General features: G+C 35.8%; 2 protein-coding genes across 4 annotated transcripts; both read left to right on the top strand.

Annotated features, from left to right (window-relative positions):
- Positions 1-1450: 1450 nt before the first annotated feature.
- On the top strand, positions 1451-14185 carry LOC136850848 (leucine-rich repeat-containing protein 14-like). Its single transcript, XM_067124875.1, has 10 exons — positions 1451-1800; positions 2764-2891; positions 3873-4065; positions 5605-5830; positions 6091-6245; positions 8543-8724; positions 9645-9831; positions 10939-11141; positions 11779-11998; positions 12649-14185. Exons 2-10 carry the CDS (start codon positions 2823-2825, stop codon positions 12786-12788), a joined length of 1575 nt encoding a protein of 524 aa, XP_066980976.1. The 5' UTR covers positions 1451-1800; positions 2764-2822; the 3' UTR covers positions 12789-14185.
- A 294-nt stretch (positions 14186-14479) lies between these two features.
- On the top strand, positions 14480-26314 carry LOC136850849 (isatin hydrolase-like). Of its 3 annotated transcripts, none has more exons than XM_067124878.1 (6): positions 14480-15802; positions 19931-20103; positions 22610-22734; positions 23335-23538; positions 24721-24908; positions 25081-26314. In XM_067124878.1, exons 2-6 carry the CDS (start codon positions 19940-19942, stop codon positions 25261-25263), a joined length of 864 nt encoding a protein of 287 aa, XP_066980979.1. In that variant the 5' UTR covers positions 14480-15802; positions 19931-19939; the 3' UTR covers positions 25264-26314. The 3 variants fall into 3 exon arrangements, with proteins under 3 accessions (XP_066980979.1, XP_066980977.1, XP_066980978.1); XM_067124876.1 differs by lacking the exon at positions 14480-15802 and adding an exon at positions 16246-16427; XM_067124877.1 differs by lacking the exon at positions 14480-15802 and adding an exon at positions 16454-16672.
- Positions 26315-27837: the final 1523 nt, after the last annotated feature.

Genomic DNA, 27837 nt, shown 5'->3' with positions numbered 1-27837 from the left:
GAGAGAGAGGTGTAGGCCTATGGAAGTTTCGTCTTGATGTGTGTATGTATGCGTCTTTCCTTGTTTATTTCTCTGATCAATTTAGGATTGTTAACACTTGCTTATCATTCTCTTAAGCAGAATGACCATTATAAACTTGTTTTTCCTCAGATCCCCATCTTGGAATGTTTATCCTGCTGTTGCGTGTGATGTTAATGGAATTATGGGTCTAGTACCCTATCCCTTCACGTCATGCGTGACTCTCACTTTTCTCAGAAACTCTCTCTCTCTCTCTCTCTCTCTCTCTCTCTCTCTCTCTCTCTCTCTCTCTCTCTCTCGGGCGGTGTATAGAGTTTGCGATACAGAGGTAACCAGTAGCAGGTGTAAAGTAAATTGATATAAAAATATCATGAGGCGGTTATGAAAAAAAAATATATATATATATATATATATATATATATATATATATATATATATATATGTGTGTGTGTGTGTGTGTGTGTGTGTGTGTGTGTGTGTGTGTGTGTGGTAGGGAGAGAGAGAGAGAGTTTCCAGGCTCCTGCCTAAGAACATAGTTATTCGGTTAACTCTCTTTTTTATAAATATCTTTTTATCCCACTCATGTTTTTACCACCTTCTTTGTTGATTGTTTTTTTTTTTTTTTATCATCCACCTGATGTGCCTCAGACTATCTGTCCTTGCTTAATTCTTCTCCGCCTTTATCTTCTTCTCTTTCTTCTTCACCTTCGACTTCGTCTCACTGGGGTTCGAATTTTCCCTTCTTTAATAATTTGTTCTTTCTTTGCGTCCTTGTTTTTCTTCCTTTGCTTTCATCGTACTATTCATTTGCCTTAGGTTCATATTTTCGCAATTTTAATCCTTGTCGTGAAACACCAAATTAGATGGACTTAATGCAGAAGTAATATTTAGAGGATAATACAAAGATGTTTGGTGCCTTTGTAAAGAAAAATGATTCTAGAGCAAGAGTAGAAAGATGAAGACATGATGTGGTTATAACAAGGGATATGCCAGTGAAACACTGTATAAAGCAGGACGATAACCTGAGACGAAAAAATGACAGTGGAAGGAAGCCCTTGCAAGACTAGGCCTACGTCTGTGTGCAAAAGCAAGGAACAGATTACTATTGTGACTTACATAATATAATGTGCTAAAATTGTCAGAAAATTACAGGTAAAATTTAAAAATCTCACAAAGAGTAAAAGATGCGTCTTACTTCACTAGTCATTGCGAAGTCATATCCCTGCTGTTATAAATGTTACGTGCAGTCTTGGTTTATGAAATGTAGACATTGTGAAGAGGTAAATGAAACTATGGAGCATTTTTTTATTTCACTGGTCGACGTGGTATGAATTTAAGAACAGAGTTGGATAAAGATAGAGATAAGCTAATTGCCGATTAAATATAAACTGAAGGCTAATGTTTTACTTCTCACACATCTGTCTATAGTAGAGAGGAAATTGAGAACCGTAAGGAATTCATCAAGCGGAAATGGTTCCTTGGAGAAAGTAAACTCATTCTAGCGCAAAAGCAAACAAGACCCGAGCCGGGGAACCGTTTCAGAATAAGATTATTACTACCATTACTACTTATACAGCTACTAACGATGATGAGGAACAACAACCAAATGGAAAAATCAGAAGTAGGAAAACACCAACGAGCAACTGAGAGGCGCCGTTACAGAGGTCACGCCTCAACCTTGAACCTGATCTTGATCGAAGTGTCAACAAAACTAGATCGAGGAATAGCTGAAATGGGAATTAGGGAACCATTTGACATCCTAACTTTGAGTTTGTGTTAAAAGTAAGTCAGTACATAATATTTAAGACGAGTTAAAAATGAAAAATTTGGCGATGTTATGATACTTGTAGCTCATTGCCGAATGGCAAACATTTTTTCTGATTGCTTCGGATAAGAATGTCTCTCGTTTTAAGAAATTCTGGCCATTAATTTTGTTGTGCCAACCATTCGTTTTTTGTTTCGACAGCCCACTATATTTACCAATTGTGGGGGACCTCTGTGGCAAGCAGGAAGTTTTAGGAAAACAGGGTGCAACTCCAACAGCAATGATAAAAAAAAAAAAAAAATCAGGTTGATTTTCCAAAAATCACCATAAATGCTAAGAGCTTCTTGATGCACGTGTCTGTAAAAGAAAGTTTTTCTTTTCATATATTATAGGCTACCCTAATATTCATCGCTTTCTGGGCTTTCACTAACCTAAGCACTTATCTCTCGCCACTGAGGCCGATATAACGTGCTATTGTAGGATTCTAACCTCTAAAACGAGGATTTAATGATCGTCTCATCCGTTTTCTGTATTCCATTAACATTTGAATGAGACTTTCTTACTTTATTTAAAGCTTAAAGATTCTCAGTTTTTTCATCTAAATTAGAGACTTTATATACTCATGGGTAGGTAGCTTCCTCACCATCCCTACTGTGTGTTAGAAGGAATTTTAATTGATATGTATAGGAATTGCAAACAAAGATGTTACATAATTAGCTGGAATGAACGAGACCAGATGTTGGATGTTTGGAGACAGACAAAATTTGAAAATTAAAATATGTAAATTCTTGGATTATTTTGTATTCAATACCTTATCATTCACATACAAATAAAGTTACACATATGGCAGAGAAGACTGAACTGTACATTACAATTCAGTTCCGAACTTGCTGTATTTATAATTTACAGCATATTAAACTGGAAACATTAGTTAAAATGACAATAGGAGCATTAAATGGTTCACATTTCTTTGTTTTCAGATGTGACACAGTATTTGTGTATATGGCCTGGAGAGTTATACAGTTGGAGTCCATGCAAGATGTTGTCAGGCTGTCTTTACCATATTCTGGATTACCTGATTCCTCATCACTACACTCCAGCTGACAAAGTGGGTGCCATAACAATGACTTTTCTCATATTTAATGTATTTTCGCAGGATTTAAAATGTGATGTACAAAGTCAAGAAAAAATAATTAAGCCCTTCCCAGTTAAAGTATTTCAACCAAGTGTTGCGTCTTGGGACGTTTATTGTAATTTAGTAAATTAAAGAGTAGACAGTTTAGGAATCCTCAAATTATATAGTATATACATGTATTATGGGCTCTACTCATTTTTTTTTATTAAAATATACTCTTAAATACATCCCCTTTGTGGTACCATGAGCTGACTCGATCCTTATCATGCCATTCTCTAACAAAACAAAACAAAAGTGAAAGTCAAAAGGCTCATCACTGATGTCACAAAAATGTTCACTTTCAATTTCATGAAATATGTTAATAAGTCAAGACAACAAAATAATGAAAAATTAAAAACTGCAGCGTTCAGCAGTTTTCAGAAACAAAATTACTTTTATTACTGTTGAATATATTTATTGTTTCTGTTGCATATTGGTGTCATTACCCGCAGGCCACATCTCCAAAATCATTTTGATAATAGTCATTATTCATTATTTCTTTATATAACCCCTAATGATAATAAACAAAATTCTCAAGCTGCAGTTCAAGCCTCCATTATTCACCAGGTTGCATTTATTTAGCTAAACTACTGTTACATAAAAGCACACAGACACAGTTATTATAAAAGATGTGGCATTACTGTAGACCAGCTTTATACCTGGCTAAAAATATCTCTTCATTTAGTTCAGACATCACTATAAAGGCCAGACCCCCAATGCATCTGATAAGTAGAGGGGCTACTGATATTTTGGTTATCTTTACATGCCCACATAAAGTATTTCTGAAGATTGAAGGTTTACATACAGAAGACATTGGTGTTTATCCTTGAGATCAAAGTTGTATGGATTGGTGTAAGCAAATCCCATGAGGAAATTTGTTGAAAATATTAATAATGTTTCATTTTTATTTTGCAGGATGTACCACAGGGAAAAAGCAAAATTCAGACAAACAGGAGCGACGCATCTGATGATTTTTTGAGTTTGAAATACCTTTCTGCTTGTAAGATCTTGGAGGATTATGGAACTGCTAGTCGATTGCTTCCTTATCTTCCTCCAATGCTGTTTCCAGCAATGCTTCATGCTGTTGCTCAAAAACAGTTTAATGCATGTAAGTTCAGTGTCTTACAGAATAGTAATTAATGTAGTAACGTAATGAAGCAAAATATTTTCTAAGAATATAGTGTATTTTTTGTTCTGCTTTGATTTTGACAAGCCTCAGTGAAGGCATTGGTGGTGTGATTGTATAGGTCTTATTTCCAGGCATCATTATTCTGGTAAATCAACTTAACAGCCCCACTTTGTAATATGAGTTCCTGTGTGTCAGGGGAAAGGAGGTATACTTGGCTTCTGGGCAACTTCTGACTAATGGATCATAGACATACATGTTGCTTGTTAAACAAGTCAGTTTTGTGATTGCCTTTCATCACCAAACTGTAATTATCTGATTCCGATGACATGAATGAATACTGTAGTATAAAATAATATGTAAATGATACTGTATAGGATATGTAATTAAATTTTTGTGTATAGCATATGGTTTCTAGAGCTTAAGTGTTAATTGTTCCTTTAAGAATGCAAACATTAGTCTTTTATATAGGAGTATTGTGCAGTTGAGAAGTTAATATAGATGATTAAAATCAACAGTTGTCAGTTTGTCTTCAGGCCATAGAGATCAGTGACAGAGGTTGTCTCTATAATTTGGCAACTACAAGAAAAGTATCATGAAAAGAGGAGAATAATATGTCACATATTTGTGCATCTTTAGAAAGTCTTGATGAGTCACTGCAGTCTCTGCTAAATAAAATACCAATCTTTCTCTGTTGGGGCAGCTTGAATTGATAGTAGAGGGTCTGCTAGTGGTATCAGCACAAACTATTGAAGAAGTATTAATAGTCGTATGTGTGCTGGGCATTCCCACAGCAGAAGGTGAGGTGACAAGAGCTCCTGAGTCAAAGCAGAAATGGTACAAGGCTGATGGCGGTTGAAAAGAGAGCTGATTGGTCAAGAGAGGCACTCTCCACTTCCCATGCATTATCAGTATGAAAGGTGGCTGGTGTGTAAATGGCTGATAGTAAGTGTAACACCCATCATGGGTAGTGCACTGTATGTACGTCAACCGCTGGTCTCATCAGGTGTGAAGGGGAGCACTGACATAGTGAGTGAAGAAGCTGCGACTGATCAGGAGACACAAAACTTCTAAAACTTGTGCTTGTATATGTGTAGATTTGGGTGGACTGCATATGCTTGTTATCTGAAGAGTATTTAGGCAATCTATTGTTCATGGGGAATATCTTGGCTTATGTGAGACCAAAGAGAGGTAGTCTTAAAAGAAGTAGCTTTGCTAGATAGAAATGAGTGATAAACACCGATGGATCCAGCAGAATGGTAGCCCTCCTGAATTTCTGAAAAGCAAAGTCAACAGGTCTGCTCAGACTGGTAGACGTACTTGACAGACCATTTTCTTCCAGTAGAGGGACTGGGTCTGTAGGTGGAGCAGACGTGCTGGAAGGCATTCAAAACACACAAACCAGCTTGCTCCAAAAATACTCCTTTATAAAAGACTTAAGGTTATTGTACCTATGAAAAATGCTATAAACATACTCATAACCATAAGTTGACAGCAGCTAATATATTGCTTTCATTTCAGGGAACAGAACAAATTGTAAACCACACCATGCTGCAACATTGTCACTGGTAGCGATCATGAACAACTGGCCTTTCAAAGAGATGATTGTGCGAGACCTCATGCCCAGATGGCGTAATCCTTTCACTAGCACAAGCAGAAGGTGCTGGACCATAACTGAGCTTCAAGAAGACTTAAATCGGTTTTTATATCATTTCTCCCTCCTAGTGTTTCACACGTATCTCTCAAGGTATTATTTTCGGTATTAGCTGTCTCACTTGTAATTTGTTTACTTGTATATACTTGTAAATACTGTTTTTTTTTTTTAGTTTTTAATCGAGATTGAATAATTAGTCATTGCATAGACCCCCAATAAAGGTATTTGTGAAGTAATACACTTGTTTGAAAAAATTTTGTTTACTCCTTCTATTTCATGCATGTTACACAAAAATAGCACATGTGTTCATAACAATAATGACAAGGAATAATGCATTTTCTCTCTTACTATAGGTTTGATGGTATGAAGACAGAAGAGAAGTATATACTATCAAAACTGGATTTGTCTGGATACAGTGGTTCTTTGTGGGACAGATTGTGTCTCAATAAGTTAGAAGATCAAGTAATGAAGGCATACAAACCAAACAGCTCATCTGATTACCACAAGTGTAAGAACCTCAAGGTTACCTGTTCATGATCAATTAATTTGTGAGAAATATGATCTTACAATAAACAAACCTCTTGCTACTTAACTTAGGCATATCACTTGCCAAATAACCCATTAGCCTAGTGAAAGGGTCATTCTTGAAAGAATGAGTTTTGTCATTTCATCATTTGAGCATCATGCTGCCCCAGGGAGCTTCTTTTTGACATAATCTCTTCTGTTTCTATTGTCTTTTTTCCTCTTTACTCGGTAAGCTGTTTCTCAGCCTTCTAGATGCCCAGGACATGAGCCAAAGCAGATAACTGTCTTTGACATCAAATTTCTGCAAGGAACAGTACGAGTTAGCTGATAAGAGACTGTCTCAAAGCTGTTTTCCCTCGCCATTGTACAACACCTTCGCTTTAACACCTTCCTGGGATTCATTGAAGAGTTTCAAGAAAAGACATTCATGTTTACATTAGAATTTAGTGCTATGCCCACAACCCTGGACAGAAAGCCCACTATTCTCTACATAACCACTCCCAGAATGCTTGCCATACTTGTGAAAAGGAAAAGGTTTTTGTTAAAAGAAAAGTTAAGTATAGCTTAGTTTAACCAGACCACTGAGCTGATTAACAGCTCTCCTAGGGCTGGCCCAAAGGATTAGACTTATTTTTTTTTACATGGCTAAGAACCAATTGGTTACCTAGCAATGGGACCTACAGCTTATTGTGGAATCCGGACCACATTATACCGAGAAATTAATTTGTATCACCAGAAATAAATTCCTCTAATTCTTCATTGGCTGGCCAGAGATTCAAACGCGGGCCCTGCAGAGTGCTAGCCAAGAACGGTACCGACCAGTCCAATGAAGAATTGTGTTAAAAGAAAAAGGTTCGATAAAACCAAGGACCCCATAGTCCTGGTGAGTTCACAAAAGGTTCGATAAAACCAAGGACCCCATAGTCCTGGTGAGTTCACAAATAAGGATGACTCAAAGTTGGCTGTAGCCCTGGAAGATGGGGCCTCCTCCTGGGAGTTACTCGATCAGGTGTCCAGGATTTTCTGCCTTAAAAGACAGCAATAACCACAAGAAGAAGGGGTCAGCCCAGAGCTGCCTGATGACTGTACTTTTCTTTTCCTGCACCGGTTCCTTAAGGCTCAATTATAACTTATATTGGCACTCTGAACTTACCATCAAAGGAATTTGCTTCAAATTTCACATGTCATTATACAACAATAATGTCTAAAATTCTCTCCATACAACACCAAACAAGTTCAGTTTTTAAGTTTGTGTAATGTACATTTTAAATCAGTTTTAATATTTTAAAATGCAAATTTTTCATAACTTATGTAAAAAAAGTTTCCTCCTAAAGTATTTTCCTTGGCAAAAAATTTTGCTTCTGTAGTTATACTACAAACCCTTATATTTTCATTGAATTTTGTGCTGTTATATATACTGTAGTGTGAGAAAATAACAAAAGAAAAAGTAATTGTTAATTTTGGAATAGCTGTAAACTGTTATAGTAGAAAACTGATTTTGTCATTGAAAGTACTTCTTCATATAAGAAATATACCTTGATATATAATTCACCTTGGTAGGGTCTACGTAATTTGTAAGGTAAAGTGAATTTGGTATTTCATCAATGTGAGCAATAAATTATTGCAAACTTAATGTGATCTAATCACTTTTAATTGGAAATTGTGATTTTGGTCACCCTCCCATGATAACAGCCTTTATTTTATTTCTGTTTACATATCAGGAAAACATTGATATACTGTGTTTGTATGGTTATGAAAGTAAAATTACCAGTTTCTAACTAAAAGGGATTAGGAGCTCATTTCCGGCTCTTTACAAAAGTTTTCCAGTCATTCTCACCAATCCATCATTTGTTGTTCAAAGCAGTGTACACAACTGTATACAAACCTCTCCAAAACTTTTTTGTGAGCAGTAATACTTTAGGATGTTTTTATTTGAACATTGAAGTTTTTGAAAAGTTGATAAATAATTTTTGATAATTTTTCTAAATTAGCCATTGGTGCATCCAGTAAACAAAAGATAGTATCTGGAGTTATGTTGAACAAAAGACAACATCTGGAGTTATGTTGACTGTAAGAATTGGACCATTTTGTAGTGTGGGTTTGTATGAAAAAATTATTTGTTTCTGACAATATAGTAAGACTTTTGTTGCATACCTGCTGACCAGTTGCATTTGCACTTTGATAATGCATATGTTCACTGTACTTCATTATGTTGTAGTTTTAGGTGGTTTTGTAGTAGATGGATATTCTGATAAACTAAATTTGCATTCATCATTTCAGGTGAATTTGTGATAGATGTTCGTAAGGTTGAACTCGATAAAGATATGCTGAATCTGTTGGGAGTTGTCTGTACATTAAGTCTGCACCATGGAGCGGGCTTGGTGGTGAAGTTTCGAAACTTGAATATTTTGTCAGCATTTTCCAAAGATATCATTCCCATTATTCGTCTGTTGGCAAAAAATGTAAGAATTTAATTGTTTCACAGTAAACCTATTCTTGAGATTAGTCTGCAGTTGTGATCTTATGAATCCTGTGCACATTATCAGGAGTCAGTAATTTGTCTACAGGCTGGATGCCATACAAACTGCCAAGGAAGGTAGGGCTGAAAAAGATGACTGCCTAGAACAATATTCAAAATAAATTAGATTTAAATGAAAACCATTATATAATGTAGTCCTTCAACAAATCACAGGCAGATTTCAGATCAGCACAGAATGTCAGTAAAGAAACATGTTTAGGATGAGACATGCACATTTCCAGTACAGTGCAGTGCAGTGCATTATCAGCATTCAGTGATCATATAATGATGTTTCTTCACAGTGATCAGATGGAATGTTAAGTTTCTTCCCAATTCAGTTCTAGTTCAAAAGGACAGAATACTAGAGTGTGAATCATGAATACTACTGCTAAACTGAGTTAGTTTTACTATATATGATGTAGGTTTGTCTTCTGGTACTGACTACTGTATTATTAAAAGATTACAAGTTGAGTAAGCACTTGAGCTCATTAGTATTCTTGTATGAACAAGGTGAAGTCCTTTTTTTCTCGGTACCAATGAATATTAACTATGAAAACATGACAATAGCACAGTGCATGGAAATGATCACTCTTTGGGCCTTTGGAGTTCTTTCATTGGTAGTTATTTAAAGTGTTAATGCTAGAAGATACCTCATCCAGATTACATGTTACCATTTTTCATATGTATTTTCTTAGTAAATTTGAGTTTTTTAACCCATAAAATACTGTGTCAGAATGCCAGAAAATGCAGTTTTCATCCCATTTTTGTTAATCCTATAACATCTTAGGATCTGCTTGCTGTGTGTATAAATTTCTCTATTGGTTTATTCAGTTTTTAAAATAGTTATTTTTTCTTTGTTTACAGAATGCCACAGAATATTTAGAACTAGAGTTATGTGAAGTTACAAACGATGCAGCCAACAGTCTCGGTCTCATGTCTGAAACTTTAGTTGGCCTCAGTTTGGCTTACAGTCATGGATTTGACTCCTTACAGTTCATTCCTCTTCTGTCAAATTTATGCCAGCTTAACTTGTCTGGAATACGACTTACTGGTAAGGATCATTGTTTTGTTTTGGTTAGTCATTAAAGATGGTTAAATTCTCAAAAAAATATCTCGAGATGTAGAACTGGAAAAGGTCCTCTTTTTTTCTCATACTATATAGACATTTCTTATTTCATGTAACTGCCTCTAAATGCTGCCCAGAATATTTCTTGCTCTTCAAGCTTACAGGTATCTGTCATTGACTTGGCAGTTGAGTCCTTACAGATAATTATAGAAATCCTGCAAAAAGTGCATTTATAATTTAAACAAATGTTACTGTGGTATTTAATGACTCCAGTATTTTGATATATGTTGCAAATTTGATATTTATCTCTTACTGTTAACACATAAAGTCTGTTCCAATTTGCTCCCTTTGTGAGCATTGTGCTGGTGTTTAGTTTTGAGTGGTCTTTAGTGTTCATTTTACTGATTTACATCATTCTTACCCAAATATTTTAGTTTGTTTTAACCATAACACCAATTTCTTATAGAATAAACTGGAAGGATATATCCAAATGAGGTCATTCTTATGCCAAGTTTAACTTCCTTTTTTATCAAAGGCAGCCACTTTTGCTGCATATTAGAATTACTATTGTAACAAAGGCAGTCACTTTTGATTGGCTTATCAGATGTTTATGGGAAAGAGTAATATTTCTGAGGATTTAAGAACAATAATCACTTTCTAGTTGTGCAGACAATTTAGTGGCAGATCAAATGCTATGGAAAATGATGGTTCTTTATATTTGATACCACATTCCAGTCACCTTCCATCATATAGACTGATGATTGACATTGCATTTTATACTGATGATAATCTATATATTTACAGTATACTTTATACTAGATTTATAAAGATCTGTATGTTTGCATGTTGATTAAACCGTTCTGAAGTACAATATCGATTTACAAAAATAAGATATTGTTGGAAGTATTATGAGATCATTATCATAGTGATATGCTTTTGTACCCAATTTTGGCTTCCTTCGTTGTCAAAGAGCCAAAAATGAGTCTGATGCTCAGTCCTTCCACCCTGAGAGATTGTACGGTAGTATGTTCGTAAAATATTGATAATAATGCTTGAAATCACTTATATATTATCTGATAACCTTTTTTGTAGGTAAACTGGAGCCTCTCTGCAGTCTTAAGACAGGACTGAAGTACTTGAAACTTGTTGGTTGCTGTATCACACATACAGATTTGGAACTGTTGGCTAAGTCACATCATACAGAGTCCCTGTTACAGTTAGACCTCAGTGAGAACTCATTTAATCTTCCAGTGAATACAGCCTCACTCTGCATCCTTTGCAAGAAATTATCAAAGGTATGGTACTTGGTTGTCTTTATTTTTCACCATGTTCAAACTGTTATATTATTGTATTCACATGGAAAAATGTTTTGTTATGTTAGTGTGCTCAATCAAAATGTTTGCAGTTATATTGAATATCTTGAATCAGAAAGACTAAAATTTCATCTTGCTGAGAGCTGATTACTTCATTTTGGTTGTGATATGATTTTGGTGAGAAATTTCTCTCTCTCTCTCTCTCTCTCTCTCTCTCTCTCTCTCTCTCTCTCTCTCTCTCTCTCTCTCAATTCTGTTGTAGTTCCTCATTGGACTGGTCAATATTGTTCTCGGCTAGCACTCTGGTGGGCCTGCGTTCGATTCTCCGGCCAGCCAATGAAGAATTAGAGGAATTTATTTCTGGTGATAGAAATTAATTTCTCGGTACAATGTGGTTCGGATTCCACAATAAGCTGTAGGTCCCGTTGCTAGGTAACCAGTTGGTTCTTAGCCATGTAAAATAAGCCTAATCCTTCGGGCCAGCCCTAGGAGAGCTGTTAATCAGCTCAGTGGTCTGGTTAAACTAAGGTATACTTAACTTTTTTTAACAATTCTGTTGTGTGAAAATAATTGCCCATCAGTGATTGCTAATTGCCTTTGGTTGTTGCCATTTTTACAGGTTGTGGTATTGGAACTACAAAATTGCAAGTTAAACATGGTTATTCAGGAAAACCTGAGGATTTTTGTAGATGTCATGAAAACTTTACCAGAACTTCAGATTTTAAGACTGACTGATAATGATTTTTCCTCGAGGATTATCGTAGAGGAACTCCCACAATTAGCAAGCAGCTCAGCATTGCAGTACCTCTGCCTCACTGTACCTTCTGACGCATACCTAAGTAAGTTTTAATTTATACCGTTTTACTGTAATCTCATCATCACTGAGGAAGCAGGTAATTGATTTTGAAATGGAAATAGACTGCACTGTAAACATCTGTCTCACACATTGCACTGTCTCTGGTTGACATTTTTATTCTGGAAGGGGAAACTGTAAATTCTACATGAACCTGGTATGAAACTTCATTCAGATATTAAACTGAAGCATGCTTTCGTTGTTACTCTACAGTCATATTTTCATGAAGTTTTGAAGTTCAGCAAGATAACTGCCTTGGATAATAGTCTCATGTTAGTCCAGAAAGCATTCTGATGGCTTTTTCATATATGATCTTTTTTCATAGGACTTACACTTAAGGAGAGGGATTTTTTATCATGATGAGGGATTAAATATGATATGGATGTCAACAGAATTTCGTATGAATCTACACAGGGAAGTGATAAAGTAGGAAAAATATGAGTTTTTTTTATTGTACACAGTCTTTTTAATACACACCCAGCAGTTTAGATTAGTTTTATTTTGACATGCCCGTATCTCAAGCCATGAATTGGGTTTTGTGGCTCTGTAATATGAGATCATTATCTGCGTAAGTGACCTAGAATAGTGCATCACCCATGAGTTGATGGGATAATACTGCTATTTCTTTTTGTCCAGGTGATGACTACAATGTAACTTCTAGAGTCATCAAGAAGATTCAGTCTGATTTCACAAAGTGTGTTGAAACTTTCTCAAGAAATTTCCATGTTGAGTGGAAAGAAAATGTTGAATATAGTCACTGGTATTATAGTGTTTGACTTATACATGTTTACAATCCTTTATCCGAAATTCTGAAAACTTGAAAGCTCTAAAAACTGAAATTATTTTGTGGAAGGTAGAACGTCATCGTAAGGTTATTGATCAGTGAAATGTAATGCCGTTTACAGTCTCACTTGGTGAGAATATTTACATGTGAGAATATGTACTGTATATGCCCTTGTTTCATATGGCTTTCCAAAACCTACTTTTCAACCTGTGTGTGTGTGTGTGTGTGTGTGTGTAAGAGAGAGAGAGAGAGAATACTATTGGGCCCAGTTAGGTTGTTACACCGACAGATATCAATTTGTAAAAGTCAGTTAATAAATCATGCATTATTGTCATATCATTATCACATTATAATTTACAAACATAGTGACCATGCACCATTTGCATTCTGGTAATGTTTGCATTCATAAAATCATCAGCTGGTTATGTGTTACTGACATCATCACTGCCATTAGTTGCTAAATGAAACATAATTTGGAGATACATTTTTTCATAAATTATCAAAGCTGGGTTTTAAAAATGCAACTTACTATATTTATAAACACAGTAAATTAAATGAAGTAAAGGTGTGATTTCACCAATTTCGGATGCTGCTTTTGTCTCTTCTGAATTTTGTAGCCTGCACTTTATTCTCATCTTCAGCCACGGCTACGACTTGAATTTAGTTGTATACTTTCTTGACACTTTCCTCTCCATTGCTTGAAGGATGAATAATAAATGTGTGGTAACTAACGTCGGCAAACAGCTGTTTCTCGATCCGGTTATTTATGTCAGTACTTGCTGTTGTGTATGCCAGTGTTTTGCACGCAATAGCAAATGGTTGTTAATTATAAGAAATAGTAATGAATTCTTAGACAAACCTCCAGTTTGGTAAGCCTGGTTGAATGTATGAGGATTGACATGTAACCTAATGGACTTTTGCTTCTAGGCTTCTTAATTGTTAAAAGCTAAATTAGATATAATATGCATTATCAGTGGTATTTACCAAAACTGAGACAAGCATGGAAAGCCAAGCCTAGTATAATCTACCAAAAAAGAAACTTGCACCTGAAGCATAGCCTTGTGCAAGTTACTGAAAATGCATCTCGCATTATACACGATATATGTGACAAAAGCATGTGTTGGGACTAAATTGTAAGGATCACATGATACACAAAATCAGATGATTCATGAGTACATATGAAAATTATGGTTTTTTTGATGACATATATATTTGAGTGTCACAGAATGTTTTCGTTGAAAATGAACTTTGCTTGTGTATTTACAGAGCAAACTTCAGTTCCAAAACCCAAAAAACCGAAACACAGCTGCCCCAAGGGTTTCAGATAAGGGATTGTGAGTCTTGACTAAATTTTAAGTTTATGTGTTTTATAATGAAATGTTACGCAAATCACGTAATTCATTTTCCTTCATGAACCAAACGCAAATTCATCATGCAACTAGAGCTGGGATTTAGAGATTGTACTTAGTTAAGAACAAACTTTGTTTTTTGGATATAAACTATAGCTGTTACTATAGCTTATCAGTTTGGTTTAATGAGATGACTTGAGAATTTATCAAGATCATGGTCTTTGAGTGGGAGAAAGATGCCCCCACCCCAAGTTGAGATGTGCCCAATTTTTCACCCACTGTACATCCTTGATAAAACTTCCATATGTGGTAGTTGACCCATATTCATTTTCCATTTTTTTTTTTGTGTTTTTCCTGCAGTCACTCTTTGTAGATCCTGCTTCGGAATGTTCCCAGAGTAACGGAAATGCTCTAGTTCTTGCAAGACTTTCCCATATGTCAACATAGTACCCTGTTACCATAACTTTCCCATTTGCTCTTATAATATAATTTGGGCATCAAGAATCTTATGATTTGTAATATGGTACTTCATAGACCAAGAGTTATGTATGTGAGAGAGGAAAAAAATAAGATAATCAAAAACAATTTCAAAAACTGTTATCTTATCTTCTCACTTTAAAAGTTTACAAAATGAAAGGGGGTGACCTTTTCTTTACTTATTGTAAAAAACAGTTTACTATAAAATAATCCAATGCAAATCATTTATTTGAAAATAAAAAAGAACAACGGGCATGGTTTAAAAATTTCTCCTTATTGTAAAGGGAATCCATTGGAAATAAAAGAAATGTTACAACCCTAACAGTATACATATACTGTATACAGTCATAACTCAGTTAATGAAGATCTCCATTAACACACTGTTCGTTTTGAGGACGATTTATATAAGGATAAAATTATCCCTGTTAGCGGACTTTGGTTCGGTTTAAGGTTTGGACAAAGGCAGCCAGCTAAAACATGCACAGGATCAGAACTGTCGTGTGTGCAGTTCCCAGCGGAAACTAAGGGAAGGGTTTTGTCTACGTGGGTCTCACTCATTGCACATCTCTATTAAACTGTCTCCTGTCTGTTTGTGATTTTTGGCAGTTCAAATGCAAATACTATATGAAATCATGGGCCCATAAAAGGCTGGAGATGCTAGTTAAACTGAGCCTGTTGTGAAAGATACTGTGTCTCTGGGCAAGTCCATGGGTTTGGAAGTCACTGATGATTGTGTGGAGGAGCAGGAAACAGAGCTCACCACAGAAGAACTGCAGGACCTTCAAAGGGAGTAGCAACAAACAACAGCTAAGAAATTGTCTTCGGAGGAGATGTATGGAAGGAAGGATGTCCCTGGTTCATAAATAAAAGAGATGTGGGGGAAACGGAAAGCTTTGTGAAAAAATATCACCATGACAAAGCTGTAGCAAACCATTTCACTTTAGGAACATTTTAAAACACAGACAAAACCAAACATTGGACAAGTTTTTAATGAGGAAGAAACACAGTGAATCTCAAGAAGGAAGCAGAGGACGAAGGCAGAAAAGACAGACAACTCCAGAAGCACACAGTTGCCTGCCATTTGTACGGAAGGGGACTCCCCTTCCAAACAATAACATATTGCTTTTTCTGGACGTTTCTCACCACCTAATGCTTGCACCATCAACTCTCCCAATTGCAGGTAAAGTAATAACAAATTTGCATGTATTTCATCCATATATATAGATGTGTGTGTGTGTGTGTGCATACTTAAAAGAGGCTTTATGCAATAGATATAGAAGAGATGAGAGTACAAGGTTACCAAAGTTGAAATGCATCAAGGAATTCGTTAATCAGTTATCTTTTATGGAGGTGGTGTGTACATGTTGAATGAAAATGACAAGGGAAATTGGTTGTTGTTGTGAAGGAGAATTATTGTGGGCGTATGAAATGTGGAACAAGGACTGAAAAAGATTATATGTTTGTGTGTGTGTGTGTGTGTGTTCTGGCGAGCATGTAATTACATGGGTGACGACAAGTAGCCTACATTCATATAACATATAATCTTACACCAATATACGGTATTGGCATGATTACGGTACATCCTATAAATAAAGGTAGGATTGTTGTTGAATTGAATCATTCAAATGAAGTGAACCTGCAGACGGATAAAGGTAGAATTGTTGTTGAGTTGAATAAGTCAAATGAAGTGAACCCGCGGGCTGCTATAACAGGAAGCTGGCAAAGAATAGACTAGGCGTGCAAAGCGCAGTTTGACATCGACTGGTTTTGGGATCAGAAGTCCGGTGCTGTATGCAGCATCTCGGGTGAGTTTCCGTTAATACTGTATCGGTTTCTGTGAATTATATCATTTGACGCGTTAGGCTGCCGCCGAGTTGATGTAGAACGTAAACTAAATATTACTTTTTATTGGGAAAATTGCATTACTTAGAGAGAGGAAGTGTCTTGAGAAGTCTCGTATCTTGTGAGGAGGAAGTGATTTGCAAAATCGCCCGATTGTTCGTATTTCCATGGGAGCTGAGCGGCGACAATTGGAGCCATGTCATAGACGGTAGTAATTAGATAATTGTGATATGACTTTCATTTCTGTTTGTCAATACAGAGACACACACACACATGAGCATGCTTCACATAGTATTCCTGATGCACGTAGTTTTTCGTGACACTCGATCTTCTTATGGAAAATGGTACGTGTAAAACCTAAGTACGAATTTAACGCATAATTGAGTTGCAATGAACAAGATTTGTGAACGTCTGACGCTATTTGAAATGAACAGATGTTAAAATTTGGTCCCAAACGGTTGTCATAGTCCGAATGGCGTGAACGAAAATTTCCTTTTTAACTCTACGGTTAAATACGTTGGTGTTCGCTGGATATAATGAACTTTTTTTTTTTTTTTTTTTTTTTTTTTGGTAACGCGTCTCGGTTGCAATGTGTGTGGATTGCCTTGCCATCGGGTTATCATAATGTTCTCCTATCTTTAATGGAAAGAATTCCCAACGTTAATCGCCGTCATTTTGTTTGACGATTAGTTAAAATAGCAGTGTCCAACTGAGGAAAAAATTTGATTATCGTTATAAGATGATGGTTGCTAAAATACTGAACAAGCGTAGTTTGATAACAGTATCGCTTCCGCCTGCAATTATAATCATGAAGTAATAGTCTCATAATATCTGTTCTGAACAGTATGTAATTATATTTGAGGGAATTTAAAAACAGGCAGCCCAAGTTCTGAAACTGATCAGCACTGATTCAAAACTCGAATTATTTCCGGATTGTTTTATAAACTACTTTGTTACAAAGTTCCGCACGTTGATGAAATCTTTAGCTGGGCCTTCCTGAATAGGTTAGTGAACTTGGCCGGGAGGCTTTACCCAATCTATTTTGGTGACAATTTCTTGCCAAGAATTAGGGGCTCGTCTATTGCTGAGTATATGCTTCACACGTCCTATATTATCTCTCCGTAAGGGCGGGAGACTTTATGTCAATATTTCACGGTACACGCATCGTGAAGTGAGGTGACAGGAGAGATATGAAGAAGCAGAAAAGTGTAAAAAAAAAATAAAGTTGCTTCAATTACTTTCTCTCTCTCTCTTACACTCACACAAACGGAATTTTGTAACGATTTAGTTAACGCCTGCAGACTCTTAAACAAATTTGCGAAATATTTCCTATTGTATTCCACTGCCGTTTCATTTATGTCTTTGTGAGAGGGTAATCAAAGCAAACAATGGGATATGTTTACTTGGCTAGTGTTGGAGGGCTTGCCAAGTTTGACGCGTTCACAAAGAATGCAAAGATTTGGCCAGTGTAGGAGTTTGCCAAGGTGCAGATCTTCCCAAGGGGTACATAGAGTACAGGGTGTGGTCTTGGATGTTATCATTTATCACATTTTTAGTTTAAATTTTCCCTAAATATTTGCTTACGCGCGCGCGAAAACTTGGTGAGAAACATTACTTTGTTTCGTTGGTGGAGGTAATAAATGGTATTCGGCAAATATCGGAAGTATTATAAATGAAATTATATGATATTTGCAGTGAGTAAACCACAGTAGAAGGAAGTTATAGAGAAGTACCATTCGGTATAAATGTAAAAGATGATACGGAAGAGAAGAGTTATCCGAAATTGGTCTATGACATTGATACTACAAAAATAAAGTTCTTGTAAGCGCGAAAACGTAAAGAAGAATCTCCAAACCATTCCACATCTGACCCAGTGATCACTAGAATTGTATTTATTTGGTAAACAGAAGTGAGATCCCATGGATTGCCTATAATAGTATGTCTATCGTCCCCAAAGAGAAAATTGCTATCTAAGAGAGGCATCTGTATATATATATATATATATATATATATATATATATATATATATATATATATATATATATATATATATATATATATATATATATATATGTGTGTGTGTGTGTGTGTGTGTGTGTGTGTGTGTGTGTGTGTACTGGCTGAGAGTTATGGGTTACTTCAAACCTACTGCCTATCAGTCCAGCCAGCTGTAAATGGTTCCCACTGTCTGCAAGGATTACGAAAATGTGTATGGGAAAATTGCGGGGTTATAGGAACAGCAGGGAGTGTTTGCGAGTAGAGAAGGGTAGAATGAAGAACAGTGAAGAAAAAATTCTTTGAAGTTTAGTGGCACGATAGACGTAAAGGAAATTCCTTTGCAAAGAGAATAATAGGTTGTTGTCCCGGGGATAACTGCAGAGGGGAAGTTAAAGAATAAATGGATATCAAACGAGGAAAATGGAGAGGTGCTGTCGAAAATGAATACTGTTTTGGTTCAATCGAATGAGTATTTTAAAGTTCTGTTGAATAAGGAAGATAAATTTCAGGATATTTGTATTAATGGCTGTTGGGGACATAAAAAGGTCAATTGCGAAAGGTTGGAAAATAGGTGAGTTAATTGGATGACAAATGAGTTGATGTAGTGTTGTTGTGACAGTGATCGCTTGGATGACCAGGGTTGGTAAGGTATATCTGGGCGAGGGAAAGGTTCCAAAGAAATGGAATGATTGTTATGTTCAATGTAAAGATGGGAGAGGCATCTGTAAGAATTATTGGGGCTCAGTGTTACCTAGTATACCATAAAAGGTGTATAGTATGATTTTTATAGAGAGAATAGATCAGAAGGAGTGTGGGAATTAGGCAAGAAGCTGTAATGTGAGTCAAGATTAAGATGCTTTGAGCGCAGATCCTCGAGCCAGAATCTTTTGACTGACTCAGACATGTCAAGGCTGTTTATAGATTCTGAAGACGTTCAGTGAGGCTGGCCAGACATGATAAAAGATGTGAGGGGTGTGTTCCCCCATTGTGGAGAAATCACACTGGTGATCATTAATGGACGAATTGGATTAATATATGCGCCATTTAAAACATTTTTTGATCCTTTTAAAGGCATTGACAGTCTCAGGACTCCTGCATTTTTAATTGCTTTTAAAACACACTGTATTTGTAAATATTTTTAAAACACACACACATCACTTATACTTTATTTTATACTTATCTCCAATATTTTCATTGGACGCCATTTTTCTTCTTCCTTCTCTTTCCATATTTCATATTGCTTTAACTTTTGTGCATTTTTTTATTTTAATCAGTTTAATGACTCACACAGCCAACTCAAAACTCAAGCCGACCAGTTAAACTAGAGGAAAAGTACCAAACATTGTTATGTTAAAACATGATTATAAGATTGTGAAACCTTCAGACTTCTTTATTATTATTATTATTATTATTATTATTATTATTATTATTATTATTATTATTATTATTATTATTATTATTATTTCAGATCATCAAAATGAGATTCGTTTCGCTGCTGTTAGCAGCGCTTGGAGTTTCCACGGCTGCGGCAGAACTCATCGAATTATCCTACACGTACAACAAAGACGCCCCGACATCAAGCAAAATCACTCCTTTTGTTCACAAGCAGATAAAGAAAGGTTACGACAAGCTAGGATTCTGGTAAGGACCTACTCTCTCTCTCTCTCTTTCAAGAAAGAAAGAAAGGCCCTGAAGTATATTAAAACATTGCACGGAATGTGCTTACGCTCATAAACATTGTGACGCAGATCTAGATCGCTCACGTTATGTTGTTCTTCAGTAACATCCTTTGAGTGGCTGGGGAGATGTAATTGCAGCCCAAGCAAGATTAAGCGGAGAAATATTTTTTCGGGAAAGGATGAATGAACTGCAGTTTCTTAATTCCCAATGCTACTCCTTTGTTTTATGTCAAGTGACGTGTAGGATGACTGACAAGGCTGTTGTTGTCCTAGGCTGATAAGGCTAGTATTGTCGGTGACCGGACAATTTGCCGTTAACAAACTGGCCGTAGGACTATTCGCCGTAAGACAAGGAGAATTATTCTCCGTGCGGATATTTTGCGGCAAGGACATTTTGCCGTAAAGCATCATAAGAAGAGAACGATAAAAAATAATGAAGGCCTTACACTTTATTTTAAAAAGTTAATGTAAAAAAGCTGAAAAACTAAAAATCATGCAAGTTCATTGCAATTGCTCGCAAATAACGTTTTTATTTAAATCGTAACCTCTGCGTTTATTTTATCTTTGTATATTTTCTTGATTGGGGTTTCTCCTCTTGTTGCATCGAATGCCTTCTTTTTAGAAAGAGATTCTTCATTTCTCAGGAGATTATGGAAACCTTCTACTACTCCGTTGCTGGTGTTAGCCAGCTGATAAGGGTTCTTGCATACATATTCCAAAGACCGATAGGAAAAATAGGAGGAGGAACTCTATAGATCTACGAGCTCCCTGCCTCTCTCCCCACCAAGGCAATGCGTTTCAAAACATGCCACAAGTTCTTGTGGTAAGTCATCGTTATCCATCAGCTCTATAAATGCATCTATGGTGTCTGGGGGCGAGATGAAAGCAAGTGCCATTAGGCACTTTGCTTTTGTGTTAAAATCACAGTCAGTTTGATATCGCACCTTAAGCCCCAATAACTGTCACCTTTCTGTAAATATTTTTACAGAAATAAAAAAAAACGGCCCGTTGCATTTTCAGATGGAAAATCGTCAGAAAAACTCAGAAAACTAGCTTGTTCAAAATCAACCATTAGATTTCCAGGTCTTACGGACTCGAGCAAATCTTTAACCTTTTGAAAAAAAAACCTACAGTAGGTGTCAAGAGTCTTATTATTCGGAAGGAGACCGTAGACTCGTGGGAACGCATGCATGTCCCGTGTTGACATGTAGAGTATATAGAACTGATCATAGATTTCAGGACAAACCTTAAATGTTCCATCGCATGCCCAATTCCTGTGTATTTGTAGATCGTGCAACCTTGCAGTCGTACCAGAAATCAACATTCTGTCTTCCACCCCACTATCGTAGAGTAAAAATCTTTCCCCATTCTGTAGACACGGTTGCCGTTTTGGAAAATGGCATAAAATTCCCTCCAAAAACATGTGTATTTTTCTGGTGCAATGCATCTTCTTGGCATTACAGGTCTGTGAATATTTATATATCTTTTTGATGCCCCTCTGTTAACTAATACCACCTGGAATCAGTATATGTCTTCTCAGTATAATTCTGATATCGTCATCGTATTTTGCCACCACATTCCTGCCCAGAAATTAAAGAAGCAGGGACTTGTTAGTTCGAATATAGGTTTTCAGGTCTTAAATTTATCCCAGATGTTCACGTCTAACGACAGTTGAAACAAACGTGGCAAGAACCTAAAAATTGCTTTCGCTTCAAGAGACTTTCTGTTATTGTATTCTTATTGGTCATACGAAACTTATTTCAGAAGATCCTGGTAATGTTGAGGTACATCTTTTATCACTCATTTATTTGGAATCTGATCTTTTTTAAGCATTGTGACTTTATTACCAGTAATAATTTTTTTTTTATTTCAAAATTTTTATTCCTTTAAAAGCACCAATATCCGTTTCTTCAGGCTTGTAAGTCAATTCCTGGAAATAGGTTTATCAAGTAAACCTTGAATTTTTTTTTATGAAATCTGACTTGTGTTGTGCTTACCTAAGTCAAGTCATGCTCTGAGGAATGTAGTTGATACGAAACTGCTCCTTGCACATGTTGATGAGACTATTCTGCCCTAAAATGAAAAACTGCAGTATCTGCAAAATTTTAGAAATTGAGATATGCCACCTATTGCGCTCGTGAAAAACTAATTCACAAGTTACTGCAGTTTCAGAATGATTCTTCAGTGCTTTCCACAAGTATTTAGGGGGTCCCATTTGCAGTATCTGCGAAATCAGTAGTAAGGCAAGGGAGTATCTACCATTTTTCTCAGTTCTGTATTTTTGCAAATATTGCAGTCTTCCATTTTAGGGCAGTATTGAAGAATGAAAGTCACATTTAAAACGCAATATATATTATACAATACCGCCATCGAATAGATGAGACTGGTCATTATACTATTTAATGATGTTGAATCGAGAAGGGAAAACAATTTTAATTTAAAACGAGATCTTCAATCGAATTTTCCAGGGTAGAATTGGCCGATTTCTGTACTTCGGAGCATTCTGGAACGCATCTTGATGCTCCCGTTCATTTTGCCGAGCATGGCTGGCCTGTAGAAGCTATTCCTACTAGACGTTTATGGAGAGTACCAGGTGGGTCATATTTCAGAGATTATTGATAGTTTATATATGTTTATATATATATATATATATATATATATATATATATATATATATATAATATATATATATATATATATATATATATATATATATATATATATATATATATATATATATATATATATATATATATATATGCCTTCCTCAGGCATCCCAGTGAAAAGGCCTCTGTTTCATATCCTGTAGTAATATTGTAAAAAAACCAAAGAAAGTAATATATATATACATATATGTAATGTATATCAGGATCACTTGCACAACTGTACTGTGCATTCATACGAAGGCTAACAGGACCTCATCCAGTTGTTACCGAATATGGGGACAGTTAGTCCTTGAAAGCTTGTAACTTTTGTGAATAAAATAAAATTTCTTTTAGAAACCATCCTGTTTAAATGAGGTCCAGTTAGTTTTTGTGTGTGTGTGTATAAATATATATATATATATATATATATATATATATATATATATATATATATATATATATATATATATATATATATATATATATATATATATGAGACTTGCAGTAAGGATGAGCATTGCTCTCTAAATCACTGTGGTGGGTTCCAGCTGTGGTGATCGATGTCTCGAAGAATATCAGGCCCGACCTACCGAACTACGAAGTGAAAGTCAAGGATCTCGAGGACTGGGAGGCTGCCAACGGAGTAATCCCTGACGGCAGCCTGATCCTCGTCCGCACAGGATGGGGCGCCAAGGTCAATCGACTTAGCGAGTATTTGGGGCTTGACTCCAATAATAATCAGAACTCTCCAGGTGGGTGTGAGAACCAGTGTTTGGCTGAAACTTAAACCAAGAGGATTATTTAGGATATGTTTGTTTTAATGTCAGTTTATTACCTAGATAAGGCAAACCAGTTAAGCCCTCCACTAACGTTCAGTTATATACCTGCGCAGTCGGCCTGTGCGGCCAAAACTGAACCCACTAACGCTCACTTTTGCTTGTACAGGCTCCTGGTCAGAAGGGCACCTGACGTTGGTGGGCAAGAGGAACATTTCCTAGTTGTGTTCAGGGAGGGTTTTTCCTGCTGGGTTAGGAGTGTTGCAGGAGCCTTGGGTCCGGGGGCTTTACCAATTATTTCTGTATTATATAGTTTCTCTTACGATAGTGATTTGGTGCACCTCTTTATAGCTCCTTCTCGCGCATGACAAGAGAACCTCTTGCTAGTTTCATTGTTGTCATACCGACTCAAGACTTCTACGTAAATATCAGAGTCACATTGTAACTTGGATTTATTATATTCTATTTATTGAAAGAACTCCCATCAAAAAAATTTTATCTTTCCTTTTAAGGAAGAATGGCCAATATATGAGAGTTACTGGCAGAATGCAGTAAAGAAGAAAGCAGTCATAAGAAAGACTGAAGGAGCTCTGTCATAAGAAAGTAATCTTTATTACTTGTTTATAAAATAGTAATCTTTATTACTTGTTTATAAAATAGTAATCTTTATTACTTGTTTATAAAATAGTAATCTTTATTACTTGTTTATAAAATAGTAATCTTTATTAGCTGTAATCTTTATTACTTGTTTACAATCACTTGTTTATTTAGTAATCTTTATTACTTGTTTATAAAATAGTAATCTTTATTACTTGTTTATAAAATAGTAATCTTTATTACTTGTTTATATAATCTTTATTACTTGTTTGTTTTGTTGTTTTTATACAGTACTGTTGTTTTGTTGTAGTATAGGCTGTGTTTATTTCACTGCATTAAAAAAGACGCATTACTTTAGGATAGATGTTTGTCCTCATAAGATATGTTGCCAGTGCAAATATTTAAAAAATTATGGTAGGAAACTGCCCTCTTTCATACCATTTTAAAGAAATATTTAACTTATTCCATTCGTGTGTTGGTATGGAATAATACTCTCTGAAACAGCAGTTTAGTTTGCTGTAATGTTCCGATTACCAGTGACAGGCAATTTTGTTTTTGCAGGTCTCGGAAAAGGTGCTGCTGAGTGGCTAGTCAACCATGGCAAGAAGCACGGCCACAGAACTGGTGTAGTAGGATTTGGCATTGATACCGTATCAGTGGACGTAGGAAAGTCTGTGAGATATCCATCCCATGTGATACTGTACAAGGAAAACATCTACGGCATTGAAAATATGGCTAATCTTGACAAGGTACCTTTCTCTGTGTCTATTGACAGTATCAGAAGAGATGACAGACTAAGATAATTGCCACAAAGAAAGCATCTTCAGGCTCGTGATGGTTAATGAAGTATAGAGTTTTTTCATTCATCATTTTAGTTTTTAATACTATGAGTCACTGAGCAAATTCTTTTTCCCGTTGCAGTTGCCAGTCAAAGGAGCTTTGGTTACAGTGCTCCCCGTGAGGATTGGTGGAGGAAGTGGAGCCCCTGCCAGAATCATTGCTGAAGTGGGAGAGGCCAGTAGTGCACCAAGTCCCCTTCCGTCAGTTCTGTTGCTAGTGGTGATGATTGGTGCAGTTCTTGCCAAAGAAATCATTGTTGCATAGGGAATTTAGTTTTGTATCGTCTCTGCCACAACAGGTATAATGGTGTGCTTACTGTATCAAGATGAGGAAGAAAAACATTTTTGTTTACACTTATTGGTAATTATCTCTATGATTTCTTTTTGTAATATCAAGAAAGTTATTGCTTTTATAATGAGCGTTGTTTCAGCTTGATCTGTAGGAAGATATACTGTGCCAGTATTGGTAATTATCTCTATGATTCTTTTTGTAATGTCAAGAAAGTTATTGCTTTTATAATAAGCATTATTTAGCTTGATCTGTGGGAAGATATATTGTGCTAGTATTTGAATGTGTGCTTACTGTTATTGATGTGACAGTGGCCTGGTGAAAGTAGTCTATAAACATAGGTAATTGGTTGCATGGGGTTACAATGGTAAAACAGACACTTGATATTTAAGTAGAGTAGAACAGCGATATATTTCCACTGTTTATCTTGACTTTCTTGTTATCAAACATATCCATATTAACCAAGGTTATAGAGTTGAGTGAGCACAGTCAATTTGGAAAAGGTCTGTGGTATGACGGAGTTCCCGGGTATACAAGTGTGAACTGGTCTTAACCACAGGACTTCATAAGTATGTGATTTAGTCCTTGTTGGTACTTAAACCAATATATCCTTCTTGTGGAGTCGATTTTGTTGCTTATCTTCTTGAACAGGTTAGACACATGTATCAAGACCATGAATGTTAAATTTCAATATTTGAAACAGAAATGATTTGGAATTGTTGCAGAGTACATTAATTTTATTTGTTTCCATATGTTAACGAGACTGTGAAATATTTTTTCTCTGGTGTTTAAGTATTTACTGCCTGAACCTTGGTTTTCTCTGCTCCATTAAGTTTGTCTTTTTTTTATAAGTATGATTGATATAGTTCTATTTGTAATAACTATAATCTTACATATATTTTTTTGTAAAGTAACAAAGGAATTCATACCAATTGTTAAGGTGAATATAGTGTTCTTTTATTTTTGGGACTAAAGGACTTATTGATTCTTTGTATCACTGGAGTTTCAAATAAACCTAGCAGTTTTATATTAGCATCCTCATTCACACTAGATCTCACCACAGAGTGTTGGGGTGGACTGATTTCAAAGCCATTCTATTGTCCTAGCAAATCTCTTGATGCCAAAGGGTATGTAAAATTACGTAACTAAAGTTTTTTTTTAGGAAAATGTCAGGTTAAGACTGTAATTATCAGTTGGAAACCCCCAACTGAACTACCCCAAAAGGAGCATCAATAAACAGGTAATTCTATGTTGAAAGGTTTACATTGTAGCCTACAAAGTCTTTGGCAACCAACAATGCAAGTACCTTCAAATTTCTCGCTAGGCAAGAGCCTGTGCTGACGCGATGACAGTTTCAGCAAGCTAATTTTTTATTTTTTTTAATGCTCATCAAATAAACATGTGATGAGAATTAACTGAGGATCAATTTTATGTATGAACTTTACTAAATGCTTGTAAGTTTTTATGGAACCAAACACTTCATGGGGTGAACTAAATAAATGTCCTGCGTGGGCCTGTATTTTAGAATAAATTGATGTCATTCAGAAAGCAAAGTTGTGATATATGGAATGACAACAGCAGACAGATAAAAATTCTAAAGCACTTGTTCATTTTGAATATCTAGGTTTTGCTTGACACGCCTTTTATATGACAGTAGAAAAAAAAAGTAATCTTTGTAGGACAAATGTTTTTGTTTTATTATTTTTTCAACGGAGGACAGAACTAAGGCATAAAAGAGGTATAAAAATCTTCGTTTTCGCCCTTATTTTGATTCCAAATCTGTCACGTTCTATAATTTCAGTATAACAAACATCTCTAGCTCAGTGGAACCACTAAATACAACTTTTTTTTTATTTGATTTTGAACTGAATGTTGTGTATGTACTTATCGTGGCGTAATTAGGTATTCAAATCCCCTTTTTATGTAAAAAAAAAATAGAAATCACATTTTTACACTGTCATGCATTTCTATGGCATGCAACAAAGCTCGTGTAAGATATTACTAACAAAGTAATTTTATTTTTTTTTTTTCTTTTTTGTAAAGCTGAATTCCGCTTCCTATTAATTTGCGTTTTCTCTTATTGCATTTATTTTTCGTTTTCTTTTAATATATTTCAGCGGAGACTAGTGCAAACTATCTTACACACTGCTGTTTCCTACGTCTTTATACCATATATTGGTCGTCTGCTTTGTCGGCGTTAATGACCAATGTTGTCATAACGCCAGCTTAGCATAAAAGTGAACCAGGCGTTGTCTTGTTCTCCATTTAAACATTTGTACTTCATGACAAAGTCGCAATGATGCTATTATTGCTCAGACTAAGAAATTATAGACTAGATAATTCCACTGTCGTGCAGTGGATAGAAAAAAATGACCTTGCAAAGCAGTACGGTATTAGATTTCTATTCCCAATGAGCAATTTCAAAAGAAAGGCCTTTGATGAAAACAAGTATAGATGGCACCTCTTGTCTTCCAAGGATGCTAAAGCTTAAAGCCCAAATCTTTGGTCTCACCTTCCTTGTAATATTCTAACGACTGGACCAATTCTGGA

Source organism: Macrobrachium rosenbergii, chromosome 22, assembly GCF_040412425.1.
Source record: "Macrobrachium rosenbergii isolate ZJJX-2024 chromosome 22, ASM4041242v1, whole genome shotgun sequence".
In the NCBI taxonomy this organism is placed as follows: Eukaryota; Metazoa; Arthropoda; class Malacostraca; order Decapoda; family Palaemonidae; genus Macrobrachium; species Macrobrachium rosenbergii.
The sequence above is the reverse complement of the archived record's forward strand: the minus strand, read 5'-3'. Positions and strand labels throughout refer to the sequence as shown.

What these genes read in the sequence shown, in the direction of transcription:
- LOC136850848 (XM_067124875.1), top strand. Translation starts at nt 2,823, where the DNA reads ATGTTGTCAGGCTGTCTTTACCATATTCTGGATTACCTGATTCCTCAT. An exon ending in CTCATCTGATTACCACAAGT is followed by an intron (nt 6,246 to 8,542) that starts GTAAGAACCTCA and finishes TCATCATTTCAG; the next exon opens with GTGAATTTGTGATAGATGTT. An exon ending in GTCTGGAATACGACTTACTG is followed by an intron (nt 9,832 to 10,938) that starts GTAAGGATCATT and finishes CCTTTTTTGTAG; the next exon opens with GTAAACTGGAGCCTCTCTGC.
- LOC136850849 (XM_067124878.1), top strand. Translation starts at nt 19,940, where the DNA reads ATGAGATTCGTTTCGCTGCTGTTAGCAGCGCTTGGAGTTTCCACGGCT. An exon ending in ACGTTTATGGAGAGTACCAG is followed by an intron (nt 22,735 to 23,334) that starts GTGGGTCATATT and finishes GGTGGGTTCCAG; the next exon opens with CTGTGGTGATCGATGTCTCG. An exon ending in ATATGGCTAATCTTGACAAG is followed by an intron (nt 24,909 to 25,080) that starts GTACCTTTCTCT and finishes TTCCCGTTGCAG; the next exon opens with TTGCCAGTCAAAGGAGCTTT.